The following is a 25,287-nucleotide window of genomic DNA, read 5'->3' as shown; positions in this document are numbered from 1 at the left end:
AGTCATTTCGATGTCCTAATTAAAATGACATTTATTCATCTGCCATGATACAGACACCTCGCCCAAAATAAGTCCAGATACATATTTTCTCTCTTAATATTTGGTAATTTTTTAGATTAATCTCAATACGATTTTAAAATTTTCAATTTCATTTTTAATATTTTAGAAGACATGTGGAAATCCTTTTGCAATTCTTCTATCACCTTCGAAACCAGAAAATCCATATATGGGTGAGAAGTATTAAATGTAATTAGTAGACTAAATTAGTTTATAACCCATGAAAATCAAATGTTTAAGTATAAAATAATGGTTACTAAAACACAATAAACATAGTTTTCAAAAAACCAATTTGCATATTTTTCCTTAATCATTCCCAACAATATTTAGTTAAAAAATAAATATGTATATATTTTTTTTAATACATCACGTATGGAGAGGATTGAACTCACAATTTTTTAGTTAAAAATATATGTCAATTACTGCTTACGTTTGTTTTGACAAATACGTGTAATTGTGTAGTTTTGTTTTGTTTTTCAAAGAATAAAATTATGTAGGTTTTTTTTTTTCAAAAAAAGACAGATCATGTAGTCATGGTCGTCATTACTGACGCTTTAAGCATTAAGATAAAGATGATGAAGAGTCAACCTCACAAGTCTACTTCTATTTTTTTTATTATCGCAGGCTTGTTCGCACTCGATTCCCACTCCTCCCCCCTAATTCCTTTCCATTTCTAGCTAATAACAAATTAACAATCGCCTTCACTTTAATTATAAAAGAAGTGTTTATAATTTATATATTATTTTGCTTTTGATATCCAATATTTTTCAAACTAGTTAATTGCATGCACATTGTTATATATGTAACATCAACTATATAGAGATTTAATGATCAAAGTCAAAATTATATGTAGCTTTAAAATAAAAATAAAATCAAGAGACTAAGCTAGAGACATCTTAATAACAATTGAAAAAATAAAAAGAAGAAAAGAAATATACGCAACTTAAATCATGCGTGAGAAGTGGTTAACATCATGGACACAGATAAATACTAACAGTGATATGGAAAGTAAAATCATTTTTATTTGTGATTTTTTAACACGTTGAAAATATTGATAAAATTTAACCCGTTGAATTTGAGGATTATATTGTTTTTTTTCTTTTTTTAATGTTGGTTACTTTTGTACCACCGAGATGAACCAAAAGTTTGGCCACCAACCACTGTTTTTCTGTGGCCCTCTCTCATATAAAACTTTCAAAAAAAGTGAAAATTCTTTCCCATCAATTGCCTCTTCTGTCTCAATTTGCCTCAATGATCTTTGAATGACATATGAGATTGGGAACATAATACAACATAAATGAGATTTGAATCATAATATAAGTTCAAGGTTTTTTTTTTCAAGCTAAATATTAATGAAAAAAACTTGTCAGTGATGGTTCAAATAAAAAAAATCCAAGAACTCAGAAAAATAAATAATAAAGAGATTCAATATATTTAAACTTAATTAGCAATAACTTGATTTATTGGGCTATAGAGTACTAAATTAAAGTGGGTTTTGATAACATTCTTCATTTTTGAAAATTTTTAACTTTTTAAAATGTATACTCTTTTTACTAATTTTTTTGGTTTGGCTATTTACTTTTCAAGATTGTTGTTGTCTTTCTCTCATCAATTAGTACTAGTTAAAGAAATAAAAATTCCCACATTTTTTTTATGGAAAATGCGGAAAAAAGAGAGATACCGTTTGTAAAAAAAAAAAAAACCATATTCTTCAATTTGGAAGGTTAATCAATTTTCATTGGAAAAAAAAAATCAATGATGAAATGAAAAGTTCATAGATAAAAGTTGACTAATATTGTCAAATTCAAATATAATGATAAAAAAGAATTGAAACTTTCTATTTAAACGATATTTTAATTTTTTTTTGTTTTTTTTATTATAAAATAAGAATAAATTTTGTTTTTTTTTTCTAGTAACATAGAAGAATTACATGTTAGAAGTTCGAACTCGATGTTTTGCTTTATTTTATTTATGAAATTGAGCATGTATTTTGGAAATATTTTTAAAAAGAAAAAAACTTCTGATAGATAGTCATCATAGTTGTAACTATTATTGCAGAGCTGTTAAAACTTTTTGTGAAGTTAAAAGTTTAAACAATTAAAAGAATATATACTAAAAAAAACAATTAAAAGAATATAAACAAAACAGGTTTAGTTGTGATAATGTTCACGAAACCAATCTTAAAAAGAAAAAAAAAATTGTTCCCGGAGCCAATTTTGTGCTATTATTTTGAAAAACAATTATCGAAAATAGCATATAAAGGTTAATATTATTATTATACTAAAAATGGATTCACAAATCTATGCTTTTATAGAGAGAACAACTCCAATATTATTACTAATATTTATTTAGCTCAACGGTAATTAATATTTGTCTCGAATTAAGAAGTCATAATTGGAATAACACAAGTGAAATGGGACTATATTAAAAATTTCAATGTTAGGCTGAAAATTAAGACATCTCTGCCAAGAAATTAAAAGAAAAATACCTTAAAAAACAACTATTCATGTTTTTTCATTAAAAAAAAAAAACTTTTTCTAACCCACTCCAGAACATCTTTTTTGAAAGATTTAAAAGCTAAATTTTTGGTTGTCTTTAACGTTTTAACATATTTTACTAATTCCTCCACTGCACTCCGAAAAAAATTGCTTATTTATCTTAAATAGTTCAAGTTGGCGTGAGAATTAGAACATTCAAGGATATATATTCTAATTTAATTTTTTTATAGTATATTTAATTAAACTAAATTGATTAGTAATTCGCTACAATTAAATAACGACACCGTGGAACCAGACCATATTTTATCTTAAAATTAATTTAAACAGAGACATGGAATATAAATAAATAATCTATACATTTACAGCCAACTTAATTAACCACACTTCAATTCGAGGATAAGTAACTTTTTTAGGTACACTCCACAGTCCACCCAATCGTCAAGTGAACCAAAAAAAAGAATATTTACAAATTAAAATTACATTTAAAAGGAAATCCAAAAAGTTAATTAAAGCATTAAAAAAAAAGGAAATAAAAAAAAAGAAACTTTCACAAAGTAATTTAAAAGAAAGAAAAAAAAAGAGATTGAGAAAGTGACAGTGACAAACAAAGCTGGTAGTGACCTATATATACAGGAGCTCCCTGGTGTTCCCCATTTGTTCCTTGCAACAAGTAATTAATTCCAAGGCCACCGCTTCAGTTCCCCTGGCCGTGTTTCTGTTTGGATTCCGAGAAAGAGTGGGAAAGTGAGAAAGAAAACAAAAGGGAACAACGACGATGGGGAAAGAAAATGGAGATCAGATGCCCCGAGGATCAGGAAAGAAGAAGATGAAGAGGAGCGGGTGGTCGATAACGTCGATTTTCATGCACGCCGACGCCGTGGACAAGTTTCTGATGGCGTTGGGGTTCATCGGAGCCATGGGCGACGGCCTCACCACCCCCTTGGTTTTAGTCGTCTCCAGCCGTTTGATGAACAACATCGGCTTCGCCTCTTCTTCAGATCCTTCCGATATTAGCCACTCTTTCCAAACCAACATCGATAAGGTAATTAACTTTTAACTGTTGAAAGGAAAAGAAAATCCATTTTATTTTATTGGGTCAGGCCCACAGGGCGGTTATTTTATTAACACAATTTTGGATTTGATTTTTGTGGGCGACAGAATGCAGTGGCTCTCTTGTATGTAGCTTGTGGGGGCTTTCTTGCCTGTTTTCTCGGTGGGTTTGGAAAAAACTTTTGTTTTGTTTTTCTTTTTCTGGATTAAAGGTGGTTGAATTGATCTGATCTCTTGTTGGGATATTTTACAGAAGGATACTGCTGGACCAGGACTGGCGAGAGGCAGTCGGCGAGGATGAGAGCTCGATATCTCCGGGCGGTTCTCCGACAAGAAGTCGGTTATTTCGATCTCCACGTGACAAGCACGTCTGAGGTCATTACTTCTGTCTCCAATGACAGTTTGGTCATTCAAGACGTTTTTAGCGAAAAGGTAAAGTTTTTTCCTCTTTTTTTTTTGTCACAAACCATAATAGCCAATTTCGCATTAATTTTTATTTCTTGTCTCGAAAATTGAAAATTAATATAGATCCCGAACTTCCTTATGAATGCGGCAATGTTCGTGGGGAGCTACATCGCGGCGGTGGTGCTATTCTGGAGACTAGCGTTGGTGGGATTCCCGTTCGTGGTGATTTTGGTGATCCCCGGCCTCCTCTACGGCAAAACCTTGATGGGGTTATCGAGAGAGAGCATGGAAGGTTACAAGAAGGCTGGAACAGTGGCGGAGCAGGCGATATCGTCGATCAGAACCGTGTACGCCTTCGCCGGAGAGGACAAGACGGTGACGGAATATTCGTCGGCGTTGGAACGGTCGGTGAAGCTGGGGCTGAAGCAGGGATTCTCCAAAGGCTTGGCCATCGGAAGCAGCGGAGTTTCGTTCGTGATTTGGTCGTTCATGTCGTGGTACGGAAGTAGAATGGTCATGTACCAAGGTGCCCAAGGTGGGACCGTCTTCGGCGTCGGAGCTTCCATTACCGTCGGTGGATTGTAAGTTTCTTCCTCCTTAAACGAAGGATTACATCTCCATTACTGTTTAGTATGAAAATGGTTTCATTTTAAATATTCATTTCTAACAGAGAAGTAATGTTTAATTAATGTAATAATTATCAATCTATTGATTAAGTTTTCACACAGATATGATCTGAGGATAACAAGAACATTAGCATACCTTACCATATCAGGCTATATTTAGGATTAAAAAAATACTGCTTCAAAGTCAAAATAAAATGATTAATCTAAAAACTAATAATTTTATATATAAGCAATGGCGGACCACATAGATTCTCCTCCCTCTAATAATATTGAATATATTAATAATATTTATCTATTAGCCTATTCCTTCCCACTATTAAAGATTTGATAGTTATTTTTTTCTTCAAGAAGAGAGACGAGATTTCTTCGCCATCTTTTTCTACGTTATTTTATACTTATCAAAAACATAATGATAGACTATTTGCAGTTTAAAATAATTAATTGTTAAAATTTTAATGATGGTCAGTTAAACATGAAAACTAAAGGAAAATTTCTGGTACTTTAGAGTATATATATATATTTTTTATTCATTACTTGATATTAAAAACGATTTTAATATGTGAGGTTGAGTAATATTTGTAAAATTGTAGTGAGAACTCAAGGGAGTATGACATGGTGTTTCTAGGTTTGTTTTTCTCCCTAAGTTCCTACTTATTTTTCTTCTTAATACATGGAGAATATTTCTATTGCTATAGAAAAGTATATACCCAATATCTTTTAATAAATAATTTATTTAAAGCTGGTGACCCCCATTATTTTTATTATAGTTCAAACAAAGGGTGGGTCAAATATTAAGATGTTGATTCAATTATTTTTTATTAACCAATTCTGAAAAACTAATCTTAATAAATTTATAATAATTGGGGTCAAATAGGACATGAACAGCCTTTCGAATTGAAAAAAGCAACCAAACCGCCCACTAATGGAAGATAGGGTTTTGGCTTTTAATATTTGTTGAAATTGACAGATCTATTGGCTCGGGTTTATCCAACCTAAAGTACTTTTCGGAGGCATGTGCTGCTGGGGAGCGAATCATGGAGGTCATAAATCGGGTACCGGTGATCGACTCGGCGGACATGGAAGGCCAGGTTCTGGACAACGTCTCCGGCGAGGTTGAATTCCAGAACGTGCAGTTCGCGTACCCATCGCGGCCGGAAACCATGGTGTTGAAGGATCTGACCCTGAGAATCCCGGCGGGGCGGACTGTGGCGCTTGTCGGCGGGAGCGGGTCTGGAAAGTCGACGGTGGTTTCTCTGCTACAGAGATTTTACGACCCAATTGGAGGGACCATCCTAGTGGACGGCGTGGGCGTTGAGAAGCTGCAACTGAAATGGCTAAGGTCGCAGATGGGTCTGGTGAGTCAAGAGCCGGCGCTTTTCGCGACCTCCATTAAAGAGAATATTCTTTTTGGGAAGGAGGATGCCACCATGGACGAAGTGGTGGATGTCGCTAAAGCTTCCAATGCTCATAATTTTATTTCTCAATTTCCAAAAGGATACGAAACCCAGGTAATTAATAATAATTTCAATCCCTTTATCAAACTACATTTAGAATTATTGGAATCAACTCTGATGTTGGAAATATGATTTACTTTATTTCACTCTAAATTAGTGGGTCCAGTTAGATTTTTAACTCGAGAGTCATACATTTTCTATTCGATTTTAAAGAGTTATAGAATAAGAACTCTGAATTAAATTTTTTTCAAAACCTGACGCATGAATTATTTTTTTACTCAGTAAGATATTTAATTGGTTTTAGAAAGTAGATTTTGAATGAATTGTCTTTAGAAAAAAAAAAGGTAGTTTTTGAATGAATTATGTTTTTAGAAAAATTATTCACTCATGAAATAATGACAATGATTCTTTTCTAAAAGGAGAGGTGATTCGACTCGAGTCCTATATTAAACATCTTTTTTTTTTTTGTTCCTTTATTTCCTCCAATTGACAAAGCTAATGAAAAAGAAAAAGAAAAACAAAAACTAATCATAGTTCCTAATCTATAATTTTTTTTTTTTTTTGTAAAGATAAGAAAATGTCAATTTCAACCCACCATCTTTTTCTTTACCTTCCACTTTTCTCATTATTCTTTTCATGTATTCTATTCCAATTTAAGTGTACCATTATCATCCATATTAGCAAAGGATACAAATCACGAATTCAAAACCCTTCTTATTTAGGTTTTGTTTAAAAAATTTTTCTAATCAAACAATTTTGATTATTTATTTTAAGTACTTCAAAGTTTTAATTCCACCACATTAATAAAAAAAAATTCTTAAATTTGAAATAGGTGGGAGAAAGAGGAGTTCAAATGTCAGGAGGACAAAAACAAAGAATTGCAATTGCGCGAGCCATCATCAAGAGACCTCGAATCCTTCTCTTAGACGAGGCTACCAGTGCGTTGGACTCAGAATCGGAACGGATCGTCCAAGAAGCCCTTGATAAAGCCGCTGTCGGTCGAACCACCATCATCATAGCCCACCGCCTCTCCACGGTTCGCAACGCTGACATCATCGCTGTGCTTCAAAACGGCCACGTCATGGAAATGGGCCCACACGACAAGCTCATCCAGCACGAAAACGGCCTCTACACCTCCCTTGTCCGCCTCCAACAAATGGAGAAACACAAATCCCTACCGGACCCACCCACCCACCACTCCGCTTCCTCCTCCATCTCCAACATCGACAAGAACAACACTAGCAGCCGTCGCCTTTCGCTCGTCAGCCGGTCCAGCTCCGCCAACTCTGCCGCTTCAGATCGGTTCTCACCAGTTCCGGGTGCAGACGAGGAAGACCTCCCAGTGCCTTCGTTTCGGAGGTTGCTGGCCTTGAATCTCCCTGAGTGGAAGCAGGCGAGCATGGGGTGCATTGGGGCAGTTCTGTTTGGGGCGATCCAACCATTGTATGCATTTTCGCTAGGGTCCATGGTGTCGGTTTACTTTTTGACAAGTCACGATGAGATTAAGGAGAAGACGAGGAACTATGCTCTGTGTTTCGTTGGACTTGCAGTATTTTCTTTGGTCATAAACATTGTCCAACATTATAACTTTGCGTACATGGGAGAGTATCTGACCAAAAGGGTTAGGGAGATGATGTTGTCCAAGATCCTTACTTTTGAAATTGGGTGGTTTGATCAAGATGAGCACTCCAGTGGTGCGATTTGCTCCAGATTATCCAAAGATGCCAATGTGGTAAGCATTTCAATACAATTGGCTCTATCTTTTAGTCCTATTTAGATTTATAAATTTTAAAATGTCTATTTTATTCTATAATAAAAAATTTGTAGCTCCATTAAACATCATAACTTTTTTTGGGTAGGTGCGATCCTTGGTGGGTGATAGAATGGCACTTGTTGTGCAAACGATTTCAGCAGTAATCATAGCTTTCACAATGGGACTGGTGATCGCATGGAGGCTAGCCCTCGTCATGATTGCAGTCCAACCGCTCGTCATCATCTGCTTCTACACTAGGCGAGTCCTTCTGAAGAACATGTCTAACAAGGCCATTAAAGCCCAAGAACAGAGCGGCAAACTTGCGGCCGAGGCAGTCTCCAACGTCCGCACCATCACCGCCTTCTCTTCCCAAGAACGGATCATGAAGATGCTGGAGCAGGCCCAAGAAGGCCCACGAAGAGAGAGCATTAAGCAGTCATGGTATGCTGGAATTGGGTTGGGCTGCTCCCAGAGTCTCACCACCTGCTCATGGGCTCTCGACTTTTGGTATGGCGGCAAGCTCGTTGCCCATGGCCAAACCACCGCCAAGGCTCTCTTTGAAACCTTCATGGTCCTGATTAGCACCGGTCGAGTCATCGCCGATGCCGGCAGTATGACGTCAGATCTCGCCAAAGGGTCCGAGGCGGTCGGGTCGGTTTTCGACGTCTTGGACCGATTCACCAAAATCGAACCGGACGACCCCGAAGGTTACAAACCCGACAAGCTAACCGGTCGGATAGATATCCACTCCATCGATTTCGCCTACCCGTCACGACCCGAAGCAATGATCTTCCGTGGGTTTTCGATCAACATCGAAGCCGGGAAATCAACGGCGTTGGTAGGGCAGAGCGGGTCGGGGAAATCCACCATAATCGGCCTGATCGAGAGATTCTACGATCCAATCAAAGGAACGGTCAGCATCGACGGTCGGGATATACGATCGTACCGCCTCCGAACATTGAGAAAACACATCGCACTGGTCAGCCAGGAGCCAACATTATTCGCAGGGACGATCAGGGAGAACATCGTGTACGGAAATTCTGAGGGAATCGACGAATCGGAGATAATCGAGGCGGCGAGGGCGGCGAACGCGCACGATTTCATCGCGGGGCTGAAGGACGGGTACGAGACGTGGTGCGGGGACAGGGGATTGCAGCTGTCGGGGGGGCAGAAGCAGAGGATCGCGATCGCGAGGGCAATACTGAAGAATCCGGCGGTGCTGTTGCTGGACGAAGCGACGAGCGCGCTGGATAGCCAGTCGGAGAAGGTGGTTCAGGAGGCGTTGGAGCGGGTGATGGTGGGGAGGACGAGTGTGGTGGTGGCCCACAGGCTGAGCACCATCCAGAATTGCGATATGATTGCAGTGTTGGACAAAGGGACGGTGGTGGAGACCGGAACTCACTCTGCGTTATTAGGCAAAGGGCACAGTGGGGCCTACTACGCGTTGGTTAGCCTACAGAGTGGGGCCCACTAAGGTGATCGTTACTTTGTTAGTCACATTGTTATAATTTCTGCTTTTTAAATTTTTTTTTTTTTATTGGGAGTTTCCGATAATGGAGGTAGAGGGGCCTTCCATACGTAAATGTGAAGTTTTATTTTTTTTCCTTCTTTCCATTTTAAAATTTAGTAAAAATTGCAAAAATCACCCTTAAATTCTAGGGTGGTTACCATCGCATTATAAAGCTTTTAATTTAATTAATCACTCATCTAAATTAGAAAAATTATTAGCATTAAACTTTTAAATATTATAAAATTCACGCACCAATTAATTACGAAGATTGTTATAATTAAACTCCCATATGTTATATTGTTACTAGTTAACCCAACAATATAGTTTCAAAATTAGTACATGTTAATCATAAAAATGTTGGTTTTAGCTTTGGTTTGATTATAATAATTCTACTGTTCAAAAGTTTGATCCTATGTTTGTAATAGTACTTATAATTCAAGAGTAGCATGTACACATTTTTCAACATTTAAAGGATTTAATTGCAACGCTTTGGAAGTTTAGGATGTGATTGATCAAATTGGTGAAAGTGTGTTTGGAAACTTTAGTAATTTAAGGGTGGTTTTTGCAACTTTTCCTAAAATTTTATAAGCTCCAGATGTATATCTATTTTAATTTCTTAATTATGTAGAGTAAATATTTTTTGGCTTATGCTTTTCTCTCTCTCAAAGATTATTATTCACAATTGTTTTTCTTAATTATTAAACACTTTTGGTTTAAACAATTCATCTTTTACACCTTCCTTAGTGACTCTCTACTTGCACTTTCTTCTTCTCGCTTCTTGGGGATGGTTGTGAATATATTGTTGCGCGTCGTTTATTTACCTCTGGGATTTTTTTTTGGGCTTCTTTGTTTTTAGTTTGAGTTGAGCTTTTTCTATATATATATGAAATCCCTTTTCTTTTTTTTAAAGAATGGTTGCTCGGATCAGTACTAGTTTAGATTATTCACCTTACGCTAAATTAATGAAAATAACACGAGTCATATTAAACATCAAGTCATTTAGATTAGACATGAAATCGATGATAGAGTATGATTCTTTTTCTATAAATAAGAAGTTTGGAATCACCGTTAAGATACATGAATCCACTTAGCTATTCAAAATTATTGGGCGGCTTTTCAGCTAAAAATTAAGGAAAATGATAATCCTAATTAATTAGCACAAATTGGAACAAGAATTTGGAATTGGACTAATTAGGCAAGTGATTAGACAGTTGGGTCAAAAAAGGAATGATTATTATGTTTAATGTTTTAATGGTTAGGTTTAGAACTGTTGGGTTATGGACCAAGTCAACGGTGACTGCTTTGAAATTTTATTCAAAATTATATGATTTCTTATCACCATTCTCAGAAAAGCCTAAGATCATATCATATTGTATCCATTCAGTTTATACAGTTTCTTAACGGTTCAAACAAGTTTGATTTTTAGGCTCTAAAATATTGGTGCAATTCTTCTTTTCCAATGCGTTAGAAAATCACTATGGACTTTTTACACATTTGCTGACACTGGAAATTACCCACATTTTGCACATTTTTTTTACAATATGAAAATTAGTAAATAAACTATAAAGGTATTGTATTGTAGTTGGTTATTCTATCACATTGAAGGTCTGGTCTATGTGTGTATATATATATATTAATCTATACTTAAAATTCATTAGAAAATCATTAATAGTCTTATTACACCCACTTTTGGGTCTAATATTTTTTATTTTATTTGGTAAGTATTCTACTTTTCTAAGTCATTAAAATAATGTTGAGATATCTATATGAATTAAATTTATCTAGAGTGGTGGTTTGTTCATCTTTCACATAGTATTATCACGTGGACCCACAAATGAAAGAGAATACTGTTGAGATATTTGGTTTATTTATTCTTAATATATACAATTCATTGACCACATTTTTACTATTTCTTTTTAAGAATATAACTATTACAGATATGAGTGGATATTCAAATCTTCAACTTATTCAAAATTACTAATATCCTACCATCTTTTTTAGTACTAATATCGCAACTTGTTAAAATCATACTTTAAGTTTGACAAATTTTTATAAAATAAAATTACTAAAAAAACATAGGTTTTCAGGGAAGCTAGAAAAATGAGTTATATCGTAAATTAGTTTTTCCTTGATAGGTTTAGTAATAATTTTGGCTGTGTTTAATTAAAATAGATAATTCATAAAAAATGAACTAAGAGTAATATTTTTAAAGCATTTTAAGAATATTATATCGGGTCAAGATTCAAGATCCTTTAGAAGAGAGCTAAAGAAATCTTAAATATTAAGCCTATACTTAAGTAAATCTAAGGCCTATAATTTGATGGATATGCATCAATTTACTCTATTTGAGAATAAAGGTTGGATCTGTCACCCACCCTACAATTGCTGAAATGGGAATATAGAGGTTAGAGTTGATGTGTATTTTACCAAATTATCATCCTAAAAAATAAAAATCATTTAAATTCATGGTTTTAAATATTCGTCCACACATTGACATTTTCATCGCATACATAATATTAAGATTAATTATTTTTAACTAATTTAAAAATAGGAAAAATGTTTATTTGTTCATTTAAATATTTTTTTACCATTTTTTAATTTTTTTAGCTTTTACAAAAATATCCATTCTACCGATATTTCAATGAAATTGACATTTCAATATTTCCATCGACATCGACGTTGAAAACCTTGTTTAAAATCAGATACAACTCTCAAAAGATTACAAATCTATAAAGAAAAGAAATTACATACGTAATTCCCTGGAAAATGAAAATTCAATTACATTTCATCTCCATTAGGTTTGTTAAATCGAGAGAGTCAAAAAACTTGATTTTTTTTTTCTTTTTCTCACACGGAGCTTTCTTCTGAGAAACTTCCAAAGAAAATTGAAATCTGATGAGGCAAGACTACTGAATTGGAAGCATTTGATTTTTCGATTGATTAAATGTTAACCGACCTACTCTTTTACCTTTCTTTTGCCGTTATAATTTTCTAATATTTTCTATTGTCTACTAGTCCAAAAATGAAAAAAAAAAATAAAAAAATCATACGTTCCACAAAGATGGGTTTGAAATTGATACAATGAATTTGGTTTTTAAACACCATATTTTAGGCACATATCTCCGACTAAAAGATCGTGAGTTCGAATTCCAATTTCGATATGTTGTACTAAAAAAAGAAACACTCGGATATTTTTTATGTATATTCTTAATGTACTTTTTTTATTACCCATGAGTCAACGACCCTTTGACATTTTTTGCCCTTATACCTGAGGTATGTATAGTGTTCCCATACCCGTACATACACAAGAAGTCATTATTTGATAGAGTTGCATTCCGGATTGAATCCAAGAATTTAAGAATATTGCTTGAAGCCCTAAGCTACATCCAAGCTATCTTTGGGAGACATTTTTAATGTACCTAGTATATAATAATTATAATAATAAGACTCACGAATGAGATACTTATTTAAATTATATATTTAGTCTTTAAATATTATTTCTTCCCGTTATTGTGTCTATTTTGTAAAATGGTGGACGATCGAGACTTTTATTTCAAATATGACACAAATTAAACGTTTTGAGAAAATATTAACCGTAGCGCTGAACTTGATAAAATATATCAATTTTACCATAAACTTTTCATCAAATTGCATATTAAATTTGGATAAGTATTGCAATAATTTTCTATCTTTTACACTTTATTGGTACAATTTTTACCTTTCCAGAGATTTTCATTTGGTAGGAAATTAATAGGATTAAGACAAATCTCTTTTTTTTTTTCATTGGTGAGATTTCATGGATTTATTTAATAGTCAAGTTTAATCAAATTTAATTTGCAAAAATGACCTTGATCTTTATTAAATTAGTGATTTTTTTTTTGGTTAATGGGATTTGAAATTCCAAACTTTCAACCAAGTAATAGTTACTTTTCTTTTCTTTTTTTTCGAGATGATTATTAAATGGAGAAAAGAGTCAAAGCAGGAAAAACACAACCAATAAAATTAAATTAGTTTCACATTAATCTGAACCATATTCCAACTTTGCCGAACACCAATAATATATAATTCTATTTTCTCCAATCTCAATTTTAAACGTTGATGTCATGTGTTACACCTTCCCCACCCTTGAAGCGGCCAATACTTTTATGCAACGCATAACAAATTTTCTCCAATTTTCCATCCCCACCTTCTCCCCTTCTAATTTTGACTTCTACTCAGTCTGCCATTTTTCTTCCAAAAGACTTGTTTTTATCAAAAGAGAAATTCTACAATTCTTCCTATAAATAATACTTTCATCATCAAATTTTGTATAATAACCAATTACACCCAAAGGAGAAGGAAATTGAATAGTGCTATGGCATTTCAAGGATCATTATCTTTCTTCACTTTCTCTCTTTTTCTTCTTACCCTCTTCCCTTTCATTTCTTCTCATCAAAACTCTGCGCATTCCCATGGTTTGGTGTTTCTTAACCAACTTAGCGGATACCACAAGGGCGATAAAGGGGAAGGAATTCACCAGCTGAAGGAATACCTTCACCGTTTCGGCTACTTGAACAATGTTCAGTTTCATCCCGAAAATAATGACAATGAGTTTGACGAGTTCTTGGAATCTGCCATTAAAACCTACCAAATAAACTATAATCTCAAGGCCACAGGAACTATTGATGCCACGACGTTGGCTCAAATGTCAAAGCCTCGATGTGGGGTTGCAGATGTCGTTGATGGCAAGACTGGGATGAGATCTGGGAAGAAAATGAATCAACATAGAAAAATAAGTGGCCATTTCCGCACAGTTTCTCACTTCGCCTTCTTTGAAGGAAATCCTAGGTGGCCAGCTACTAAATCCCACCTCACTTACGGTAAATTTAATAGTTTATTCATATTCTAAATACTTTATGCCGGTTCCTACTCTATTCTTTGAAATTTAATTTTTTTTCCCTTATAAATAGGATTCCTCCCGGGAACCCCATCGGAGGCGATAAGTCCTGTGAGCCGAGCTTTTACGACATGGGCTGCGAACACTCACTTCACCTTCTCCCAAGCTTCTTCCTATCAAACGGCTGACATCAAAATAAGCTTTGAAAGTGGCGAGCACGGGGACGGTAATCCCTTCGATGGTGTCGGAGGAGTCATAGCCCATGCATTTTCACCCACAGATGGGAGGCTGCATTTCGACGCCGTTGAGCGTTGGGCGGTTGGCGCCGTTCCCGGTTCAAACGACGTGGAGACGGTGGCGTTGCATGAGATTGGACACCTTCTCGGCCTCCATCACAGCTCCGTTGAAGGGGCTATCATGTGGCCAACCATCATGCAAGGAGCTACCAAGGGTTTGCATGCCGATGACATTGCAGGCATAACGGCTTTGTACAATACTACTTCTTGAGTATGTTTGTGTATAATTTCGAAGAAAATTGGACTTAGAAAACTGCATTACAATCTGCAGTTAGAACAATTTTTTATTTATGAATCAATTTGTTATTCATTTTTATTTTCATAAAGACCCTGTTATAGAGGTCAAATTTTTACTTTTATATAAATCTTGTTTGAAGGTAATATATTGACTAAAATATTGTTTATTAGAATTTTTTTTAATTGGACAAAAATAGACGACCATTACTGTTTTGTAAATTACAAACCTTGACCACTCAAAGTTATTGGATGGCTTTTCATGAGAGGACTTTAGATGATACCATTTTTTTTTCCATAAATAGTTCTAGACGAAATAGGGCTTTTTCCAAATAGGTGAAAGTGTTTTTAAAATTTTAGAATTTTTTAAAATTACTATGTAAAAATTTGAAAAGTAATTTTAATTTATTAAAAATAAAAAGTCATACCAAATCTATTTTTAGTTTATTCAATTTATCTATTTTTTAACGTTTCATAAACTTTTTGACTTCACCTTATCTAATTTATATACATAAATAAATTACAGGGCATTCCAATATTATTATTATTATTATTTTGGCAACAAATAAGTCGTGAGGAAATTTTCAGAAGTAAAATTCAAATATCTAATGTCAGTGACGACTTTTTCTTATTTTTTAATTAAGTGGGAAAACGAATTTACAAAGAGAAGAAGAGAATATCGAACTCTTTTCTGAACCTTTCAAAGAAATTGTAGAGAATGCATCATTTTGCTCTAATCACTAGAAGATGGAGATGGTAATTTTTTTTTTCCTTTTTTTTAATCAGAAAGTAGCTAGTAAGATTATTGTCTTTTTTGTTCTTTTGAATTCAATTATGTAATCTTTTCTAACTTCTAAATACTTTTGCGATTGGAGTTGGAGGTTCTAAAAAGTGCATATATGTATATATAATATGTGTGTAAAATAAATATATATGAAAGTTTGGATTAAAAAGGGAGAATAATGGATCATTTTGCGCTCCACACTCTTTTGCATAAGCTCAACTTTGATTCAGTGTATTCGACCTCTTTCCTCTTCTTTGACTTCAGAGGGATCTGAATCCGTGCACCACATCCACACGCACTTAGGAGAGCACCACGGGGCGCTTAAAATATATATATATATATATATTTATTTATTTATTTATTTATTTATACAATGTGCAGGTGCTTAGAATTCACCCATAACATTGGAAATATTGAAATAGAATTACATTAATACTTCAATTTGCTATATACCCAATTACTTTTGGGTGATATCTTTGCAATATTTTAAACAAACTTAATTTTCCTGGAAATTGCAATTTGATCAAATTAATTTACCCAACTTCATTTGTATGTCAAAAAATCGAAGGAAAAAATCCATAATCCATCGTGTGTGTGAGAGAGTTGAAAAGGTTTGGTAATCTTAAAAGCTGTTTTTGTTAAATTAATCACCCAATTTATTGATAAAGAGAGCTCAAAAGTTTTTGTCCTAATTAATAGTTTTAATATCAATATCAATGGTACTAAAATATATATATATATATCAATATCAATGGACTTTTTTTAATATTGCTATTTTTAAAACTATTTCAAAAAATATGCTCCATGAAACTATTTTAAAAAATAATGCTTGAAAAATAGTTGGTCTGTCTCGTAAAGAAACGACCTTTTAATTGAATTCAGACATGATGCTTTCACATTCTTTTAGAAAATCAAAACATGATCGTCCCTTCCCAACTTTATATAAAAGATATAATTAAAAATAATCATTTTACAGTTATAAGGAAGGAAAAAGTTTCAAACTTTTTACATTAAAAAATTAAATATAATTATGAGTTATAATTATGAATTAATTTATATAAATTAATACAAAATTTTTCATATATTACATTTTATGATTTAAGTTAAATTAATTATCATTTAATAGTTATTAGTAAATTTTTAGTAGTATGTGCTTTGTAAATTTAAAATTTTATAGAAAAAGAAAATTATCCAAAAACATTTTCTGAAAGATTGTAGTTTTTAAATTATAATATATATATATATATATATATATATATATATAAATTATTAAGATAAATGGTATTGGCTATGAAAGGAAAAGTATGAGAAAATAAGAAGTTAGAAGTTTATATTTTGATTGTGGAAGGTAGAAAGGTTTATAATATTTTAAAATAATATAATAAATTACGATAGTTAAACTATACGAGAGAGAGGAAGAGAAATTGTAGGAAAGTGTTACCTATTCCCACTATCTTAAATAATTACGTGGAGTATGCGTATTTTCTTTTAATTATTACAATGCTGAGGGATAATTTAAATATTATATATATAAAAAAGTAGAATTATTATTGTCTAAGAAATGTTCTTCCATATATATATATTTATATTTGGAGAAGATACCAATGTAAGAAACATACAAAAAGTGCTAATAACTGCGCTCCAATTGAGAGAAAGCGTTAGTTAAAAAAATTTCTTCAAAGTTTCTTCTATATATTTAAATTTCTTCTATATATATGTTAATTTTTTCTTTAGAACTTTTAATTAAACAGGTTAGTAATTCCGTCCATTTAATGACACATTAATTGCATGGAACTTCCATTTTCAGAGTGTACATATATCATTTTCTTAAAGTCGGATAAAAGAAAAATATCATTTTCTTATTATTATTATAAAACTGATAGTCAAATACAATAATTTTATAATAAAATTTACATATATGTGAAAAGTAATTCAAAGTAAGTTACTAAATTGAGATTTTAGAAGTTTAGAAGCTAAAAGTTTTATTTTTAATTAACTTTTTTTTCTGAAAAAAAGAGGATTCCAACATCTAATATAATTTTAAAACTTTATGGATCAAAAAAAAAAAATTAAGTTAAAGTACCGAAATTACATTAAAAATTGTCTATAAAGTTTGGATCTTTAAATTATGATGTTTATTTTATTTTAAATACTTAAATATTTAAATATATAATTTAATCCATGATATTCGTCTAAAAAAATCATTAAATTTTTTGATATGTACATGACAAAGATTCCTATTTTGTTTTCTTGTTTTTTTTTTTTTGAAAATATAATTTGCCCAACTATCTAGTGAGTAAAATTAAAAAAACAATTGACAAAATGTTATTGAAACTATTTCTTTCTTTGTTCAAATCTCCTACCTCAATTGGTTAGATCTACTCAGAAAAAACAAGAAGACAAAGAACACAATTTAAATTTATTTAAAGTAGAAAATTAAAAGTTAGTCAACCAACTCATTAGATTTTATAAATCAACAACTTATTAACTAAAAATGATATAAAATTTAATAAACAGAATATTATACTAAATGTGACATAAAATAAATATCTTTTTATAAAAGTATCATTATTTTTTATGCTCTTTCTAAAATATCAAAAAAGTTGTTTTTTTTTTCTCACGTAGTTATATAAATTAACAATTTATGTATTTTTGTAAAATTTTAAAACTAATGGTCCTTTTGTACTATTTTTCAATTTCTCATTTATAAACTACACAATTTTAAAATTTTAGAAGCTAAACTCGTAGTTAACCAATAGATTATGTATCAATTTTGTTGTTGATGTATTAATATGAATATATATAACTTTTTAATATCAGGTGAGGGAGAAATCTGAGAAGGACACGCGTCGAGCACTAGAGACGACAGCAAGGTGAGACACCACAGACGATTAGCATCGTATGCTACACATGAATATATGGGCACGCCGTTACCATATAGCTGTACGAGTAAGACGTCAAGGACTGCAGCTTGCGACCTGCAGCGACAGGGGGACAAACTAGCAGGGGGAGGCACCGCCCACTAACTACCAAGAACGTCCACCCCCCGTCAGGGTCTCTTACCGCTTGGCGTGCTCGTGCACCTCTAACTATCGTCCTTCCTGGTTAGCCCACCGCGCCTATAAAAGGGAAGGACCCCATCACTACCATCCGTGAAAAACGTGTCACTAAACCCTTGGTGTCTACTTCTATTATTTTTTTTACTCTCATTAGTGATTTGATGGTAGGAGTGCATTGAACGAATACCACACCGTCGTCGAATTTTTTGGTTGCAGGCTCATTTGGTTCTCGGCAAGCGAACCCATCCAAAAAACAAGTGGATCTCTCAAAAAATCACCCTCAACCATATACAATCGAGGTGTTAAAAGAAAAAATATTTACACCTAACTGGAAGATTCAAATTCTTGTCTAGGAACTTAAAAGAAGAATAAAAAAGGAATATTTTCAAATTAAAAAAATTACATTGAAAAGCAAACCAAAAATTTATTTAGAGCATTAAAAATAGGGAAAAAATTCAAAAATTGATTTAAAAGACAAGGCTTAAAAAAGAAAGATTAACACAGTGACAAGTGAGAAACACTACAGTACAGCTGGCGCCTCGATCGTATAGATTTTGCTATATATAGAGGAGATGATTCATGACGTTTCTTATTCGTAATTCCTTGCAGAAAAAGTCAATTAGTTTCAAGGGAACGCTTCAGTTCCTGAGGCCGTGTTCTGTTTGGATTCTGAGAAAGAGTGGGAAAGTGAAAAGGAAAAGAAAACGATGAAGAAAGAAAAGAATAGAGATGAGATTAAGAGGACTAGAAGCGGGTGGCGTATAAGGTCGATTTTCATGCATGCGGACGCTGTGGACAAGTTTCTGATGGCGTTGGGCTTCATCGGAGCCGTGGGCGACGGCCTCACCAGCCCCTTTCTTTTCATTCTCTCCAGTCGTTTGATGAACAACATCGGCTTCGCCTCTTCTTCACATTCCTTTCAAACCAACATCAATCAAGTCGATATTATTTATTAACTTCTTCAAATCTCTATTCATTTCTCGTTTTTAATTTAACATTTGGGTTTTTGTGGGCAATGTAACAGAATGCGGTGGCTCTGTTGTATGTAGCATGTGTGGCATTTGTTGCATGTTTTCTCGGTGGGTTTCGTTTTTATTTGAATATATAATTAAAGGCGTCTGAAATTGAATTGATCTGATCATGTTGTGCGTTGGAATATTCTGCAGAAGGATACTGTTGGACCAGAACTGCCGAGAGACAGACGTCGAGAATGAGAGCTCGGTATCTTCGGGCGGTTCTCCGGCAAGAAGTCGGCTACTTCGATCTTCACGTGACAAGCACGTCCGAGGTCATCACCTCTGTCTCCAACGACACCTTGGTCATTCAAGACGTTTTAAGCGAAATGGTTAAGGGTTTTTTCTCTCTCCCTTTTTTCTTGAAAAACATATTTAGTGTTATTCTAAATTGATAACAAATTAGTTGTTGAATTAAACGGAAAAGTTTAAAATTTATAACAATGTCAATTTTTATTATATAACAATTTAGTCTATCTAATTTATAAATATATATATTTTATCCCTCATCGGTTTATATATTTAAATGTATAAAAAATTTAATAAAATTTTTTGACAATAAATATTAAATCGTTACAATTTAGAGCTAATGTTTTAATTTCTTTTTTTCCCCTTTGGTCACATTCAAATCATCACAATAGCTGTATTTAAAAAAAAAAAATCGATCATAATACCTCTGATTTGGCAATTCATGTATTTAGCCATTAATTGGAATACAGATAAACTAAAAGTATGACGTGTAGTAGTAAGAGCTCCATCAAATTTCCAAAATTATTCTATTTACCCTCAAAAGTCCAAATTTATTCTTGGTGTTTCAATAATTTTAAAATAGTTTTTATGTTTATCTAAAAAATTAAAAATTTTATAGTATTCCTATATTCTTTGAATTTAAAATTTTTCTTCCAACCTAATTTGTTAATATAGTTGGATCCAACGTTACTTTTAAATGATACCGGTATCATAGGGCAGATAATAAATGAAAACAAAATTTTCCCATAAAAATTGTGTCTTTCTTGAAGAAAAGTTATTATTATTTTTTTTTAAACCCAAATAAAAATTGACCTCAAACTAACAATGAAATTATTTTTGAAATTGGCGAAGTGTTAAGAGTAAATGAGCAAAAAATAATTTGTTTTATTTTTTTTCTAATGGGTTCTTCAACAGATTTCCCGTTAACTATTTTTCTTTTTCTTGTCTTCAAAAAAAAATAATTAATCCAGATCCCAAACTTCCTAATGAATGCGGCAATGTTCTTCGGATGCTACATCGCCGCCGTGGTACTATTCTGGAAACTAGCGGTGGTCGGATTGCCGTTCGTGGTGGTTATGTTGATCCCAGGGCTCCTCTACGGAAAAATCTTAATGGGGTTGACGAGAAAGAGAATGGAAAGTTACGAAAAGGCCGGAACAGTGGCGGAACAGGCGATATCGTCGATCAGAACGGTGTACGCCTTCGCCGGAGAAGAGAAGACGGTGGCGGAATATTCGTCGGCGTTAGAAAGGTCGGTGAAGCTGGGGCTGAAGCAGGGATTCTCCAAAGGCTTGGCTATCGGAAGTAACGGAGTTTCGTTCGCGATTTGGTCGTTCATGTCGTGGTACGGAAGTAGAATGGTCATGTACCACGGCGCCCATGGTGGGACCGTCTTCGCCGTCGGAGCTTCCATTACAGTTGGCGGACTGTAAGTAATTTTTTACTACTCAACATTTATATCTACTTTCACCATTATTAAAAAGAACAATTCATCCTTTTTAATTGAAATGACAGAGCAATTGGTTCGAGTTTATCCAACATAGAGTACTTTTCGGAGGCATGCGCCGCCGGGGAGCGAATCATGGAGGTCATAAACCGGGTACCGGCGATCGACTCGGCGGACATGGAAGGGCAGGTTCTGGACAACGTCTCCGGCGAGGTCGAATTCCAGAACGTGCAGTTCCGTACCCATCGCGGCCGGAAACCATGGTGCTCAAGGACCTGACCCTGAGAATCCCGGCGGGGCGGACGGCGGCACTGGTCGGCGGCAGCGGGTCTGGAAAGTCGACGGTGGTTTCTCTACTGCAGAGATTTTACGACCCGATTGGAGGGACGATCCTGGTGGACGGAGTGGGCGTTGAGAAGCTGCAACTGAAGTGGCTAAGGTCGCAGATGGGTCTGGTGAGTCAAGAGCCGGCGCTTTTCGCGACCTCCATTAAAGAGAATATTCTTTTTGGGAAGGAGGATGCCACCATGGACGAAGTGGTGGAGGCCGCTAAAGCTTCCAATGCTCATAATTTTATTTCTCAGTTTCCAAAAGAATACGAAACCCAGGTAATTAATAATAATTTCAATCTTTTGTCAAACTTTTGTTAAATTCTACATCTTTTGAAACTTTTTGAATAATCGTAACTTTAAAGAAAAGGAGGTTCTTTTTTTTTTCTTTTTCCTTTTTTTTTGTTGACAGAAAGAAAACAAGATTAAACTTTTTATTAACTTTTTTAATGTTGGATATCTAATTTACTTTATTTCATTATAATATTTTTTTTTTACAACATGTTGGGGGAGGGGATTCGAACTCAGCTATATGTCAATTACTGTTGAGTTATGCTCGTTTTGATTTATTAGATTTTTTAATCGAGCTATTTATTTATTTTTATTGAAGTAGGATTGCCTCATAAAATCTATATTTAAGTTCAAGGGAATTGTGAATAAGGTAACTTGTGACTTGATTGATTTTTCTTTTACCTATTTTGTAGTTCTTTTTATTCAGGCCATTGATTGAATAATTAAATGATTTTGATTATTTATCTAGCATATAGTTTAACGATTTCGAATCTCAGATATATTAGTGAAAGAAGAGTGTGGACTTTGAATTAGGTGGGAGAAAGAGGAGTTCAAATGTCGGGAGGACAAAAGCAAAGAATTGCAATTGCGCGAGCCATCATCAAGAGACCTCGAATCCTCCTTCTGGATGAGGCCACCAGTGCGTTGGATTCAGAATCGGAGCGAATCGTCCAAGAAGCCCTTGACAAAGCAGCCATCGGTCGGACCACCATCATCATTGCCCATCGACTCTCCACCATCCGCAATGCCGACATCATCGTCGTGCTCCAAAATGGCCACGTCATGGAAATGGGCTCACACGACGAGCTCATCCAACACGAAGACGGCCTCTACACCTCCCTGGTCCGCCTCCAACAAATGGAGAAACATGACGAACTCATCCAGCACGAAAACGGCCTCGACAAGAATAGCAGCAACAGCCGGCTCTTGCTCTTAAGCCGGTCTAACTCTGCCAACTCAGCAGATTTGGACCGGTTCTCACCGGCTTCGAATCTAGACAAGGAAAATCAATTGGTCCCTTCGCTCCGAAGGTTACTGGCCCTAAATCTCACCGAGTGGAAGCAGGCGACCATGGGGTGCATTGGGGCGATTTTGTTTGGAGCGGTCCAGCCGTTGTATGCGTTTGTGTTGGGGACAATGGTGTCGGTTTATTTTCTCACAAGTCCCGATGAGATTAAGGAGAAGACAAGGAATTATGCGTTGTGTTTTGTTGGGCTTGCAGTGTTTTCTCTGGTCATAAACATTGTCCAACATTCAACTTTGCGTACATGGGGGAGTATCTCACCAAAAGGGTTAGGGAGATGATGCTGTCCAAGATCCTTAGTTTTGAAATTGGGTGGTTTGATCAAGATGAGCACTCGTGTGGTGCAATTTGCTCAAGATTATCCAAAGATGCCAATGTGGTAAGCATATCAATTCAATACGCCTATTTTTAGTTCTATTTTGATTTGTAAATTTTAAAATTCCTATTCATCATCATGAATTTTTGTTGGACAGGTGCGATCTTTGGTGGGGGATAGAATGGCACTTGTACTGCAAACGATCTCAGCAGTAACCATAGCTTTCACAATGGGTCTAGTCATCGCATGGAGGCTAGCCGTGGTCATGATTGCAATCCAACCATTGGTCATCATTTCTTTCTACACCAGACGAGTCCTTCTGAAGAACATGTTCAACAAGGCCATTAAAGTCCAAGAACAGAGCAGCAAACTCGCCGCCGAAGCCGTCTCCAACATCCGCACAATCACCGCCTTCTCTTCCCAAGAACGGATCATGAAGACGCTGGAGCAGGCCGAAGAAGGCCCACGAAGAGAGAGCATCAAGCAGTCATGGTACGCTGGAATTGGGCTGGGATGCGCACGAAGCATCACCACCTGCTCTTGGGCTCTCTCCTTCTGGTACGGCGGCAAGCTCGTCGCCCAAGGCCAAACCACCGCCAAGGCCCTCTTCGAAACCTTCATTATTCTGATCAGCACCGGTCGCGTCATTGCCGACGCTGGCAGCATGACGTCGGATCTCGCCAAAGGGTCCGAGGCAGTCGGGTCAGTTTTCGACGTCCTGGACCGCTTCACTAAAATCGAACCAGACGACCCAAAAGGTTACAAACCGAACAAGCTAACCGGTCGGATAGATATCCAGTCCGTTGATTTCGCCTACCCGTCACGACCCGATGCGATGATCTTCCGTGGGTTTTCGATCAACATCGAAGCCGGAAAATCAACGGCGTTGGTCGGGCAGAGCGGGTCAGGGAAATCCACCATAATCGGCCTGATCGAGAGATTCTACGATCCAATCAAAGGAACGGTCAGCATCGACGGTCGGGATATACGATCGTACCGCCTCCGAACATTGAGAAAACACATCGCACAGGTCAGCCAGGAGCCAACATTATTCGCAGGGACGATCAGGGAGAACATCGTGTACGGAAATTCTGAGGGAATCGACGAATCGGAGATAATCGAGGCGGCGAGGGCGGCGAACGCGCACGATTTCATCGCTGGGCTGAAGGACGGGTACGAGACGTGGTGCGGGGACAGGGGATTGCAGCTGTCCGGTGGGCAGAAGCAGAGGATTGCAATTGCAAGAGCAATACTGAAGAATCCGGCGGTGCTTTTGCTGGATGAGGCGACGAGCGCGTTGGATAGCCAGTCGGAGATGGTGGTACAGGAGGCGCTGGAGCGGGTGATGGTGGGAAGGACGAGCGTGGTGGTGGCGCACAGGCTGAGCACCATACAGAATTGCAATATGATTGCAGTGCTGGACAAAGGGACGGTGGTGGAGACCGGAACTCACTCCGCACTAATGGAGAAGGGGCAGGGTGGGGCCTACTACGCTCTGGTTAGCCTGCAGAGTGGGGCCCACTAATAAAATATAACTCTATCCACAATGTTTGTTGTTTATTTACCTTTTTATCTTTGGGATTTTTTTTTTTAATTTTTATTTTGAGTGCGCCTTTCTCCATGTTGGGCTTTAGTAGTGCTTTGATTGGTGTGGTGTATTACATACTACAAAATTTCTAACTTTTACAAGTGTATCCATTGCAATTATATTATTCTTTTATCTTTTTCTCACTTATTTCTTTCTTCAAACCCCTTTCATTGTTAGCTTTTTATCACTAATATTTCCCTATATATTATATCATTATTATTTTATGCTTTTAACTTCTTACTTTATTTTTATGAGTGTTCTTCTAGATTTAGTTTGGAATTTAAATGGAATTTATATTTATACCCAAAAAAAATTCTCAAAAATCCATATCATTGAACTCAACCTTATTTTTCTCATTCTAAAAGGGGAAATTCAAGACTCAAACATCAAAAACAGATTATAACGTTGATAGCCACACAATAGGTTTG

The 25,287-nt window shown here is 35.2% G+C and overlaps 3 protein-coding genes and 1 pseudogene across 3 annotated transcripts; all 4 read left to right on the top strand.

Annotated features, from left to right (window-relative positions):
• Positions 1–3,201: 3,201 nt before the first annotated feature.
• LOC111006245 (ABC transporter B family member 15) lies at positions 3,202–9,542 on the top strand. The gene is made up of 7 exons (XM_022278037.2): positions 3,202–3,597; positions 3,714–3,768; positions 3,859–4,037; positions 4,134–4,591; positions 5,604–6,144; positions 6,923–7,822; positions 7,950–9,542. Exons 1-7 carry the CDS (start codon positions 3,331–3,333, stop codon positions 9,315–9,317), a joined length of 3,768 nt encoding a protein of 1,255 aa, XP_022133729.2. The 5' UTR covers positions 3,202–3,330; the 3' UTR covers positions 9,318–9,542.
• Positions 9,543–13,679: 4,137 nt separating this feature from the next.
• LOC111006158 (metalloendoproteinase 3-MMP-like) lies at positions 13,680–14,919 on the top strand. The gene is made up of 2 exons (XM_088122683.1): positions 13,680–14,212; positions 14,303–14,919. Exons 1-2 carry the CDS (start codon positions 13,708–13,710, stop codon positions 14,734–14,736), a joined length of 939 nt encoding a protein of 312 aa, XP_087978809.1. The 5' UTR covers positions 13,680–13,707; the 3' UTR covers positions 14,737–14,919.
• A 6,505-nt stretch (positions 14,920–21,424) lies between these two features.
• Positions 21,425–23,171, top strand: LOC111006157 (ABC transporter B family member 15 pseudogene; annotated as a pseudogene).
• Positions 23,172–23,220: 49 nt separating this feature from the next.
• LOC148212083 (ABC transporter B family member 15-like) lies at positions 23,221–25,002 on the top strand. The gene is made up of 2 exons (XM_088122682.1): positions 23,221–23,334; positions 23,429–25,002. Exons 1-2 carry the CDS (start codon positions 23,233–23,235, stop codon positions 24,794–24,796), a joined length of 1,470 nt encoding a protein of 489 aa, XP_087978808.1. The 5' UTR covers positions 23,221–23,232; the 3' UTR covers positions 24,797–25,002.
• Positions 25,003–25,287: the final 285 nt, after the last annotated feature.

Source organism: Momordica charantia (genome assembly GCF_013281855.1).
Source record: "Momordica charantia cultivar OHB3-1 chromosome 4 unlocalized genomic scaffold, Mcharantia_2.0 BLBB01000004.1, whole genome shotgun sequence".
NCBI lineage: Eukaryota > Viridiplantae > Streptophyta > Magnoliopsida > Cucurbitales > Cucurbitaceae > Momordica > Momordica charantia.
This window is presented reverse-complemented; position numbering and strand designations above follow the sequence as displayed.

Coding starts and splice junctions, on each gene's coding strand:
- LOC111006245 (XM_022278037.2), top strand. CDS start 3,331: ATGGGGAAAGAAAATGGAGATCAGATGCCCCGAGGATCAGGAAAGAAG. Junction 3,769..3,858: donor CTTTCTTGCCTGTTTTCTCG/GTGGGTTTGGAA, acceptor GATATTTTACAG/AAGGATACTGCTGGACCAGG. Junction 7,823..7,949: donor TATCCAAAGATGCCAATGTG/GTAAGCATTTCA, acceptor TTTTTTGGGTAG/GTGCGATCCTTGGTGGGTGA.
- LOC111006158 (XM_088122683.1), top strand. CDS start 13,708: ATGGCATTTCAAGGATCATTATCTTTCTTCACTTTCTCTCTTTTTCTT. Junction 14,213..14,302: donor TAAATCCCACCTCACTTACG/GTAAATTTAATA, acceptor CCTTATAAATAG/GATTCCTCCCGGGAACCCCA.
- LOC148212083 (XM_088122682.1), top strand. CDS start 23,233: ATGATGCTGTCCAAGATCCTTAGTTTTGAAATTGGGTGGTTTGATCAA. Junction 23,335..23,428: donor TATCCAAAGATGCCAATGTG/GTAAGCATATCA, acceptor TTTGTTGGACAG/GTGCGATCTTTGGTGGGGGA.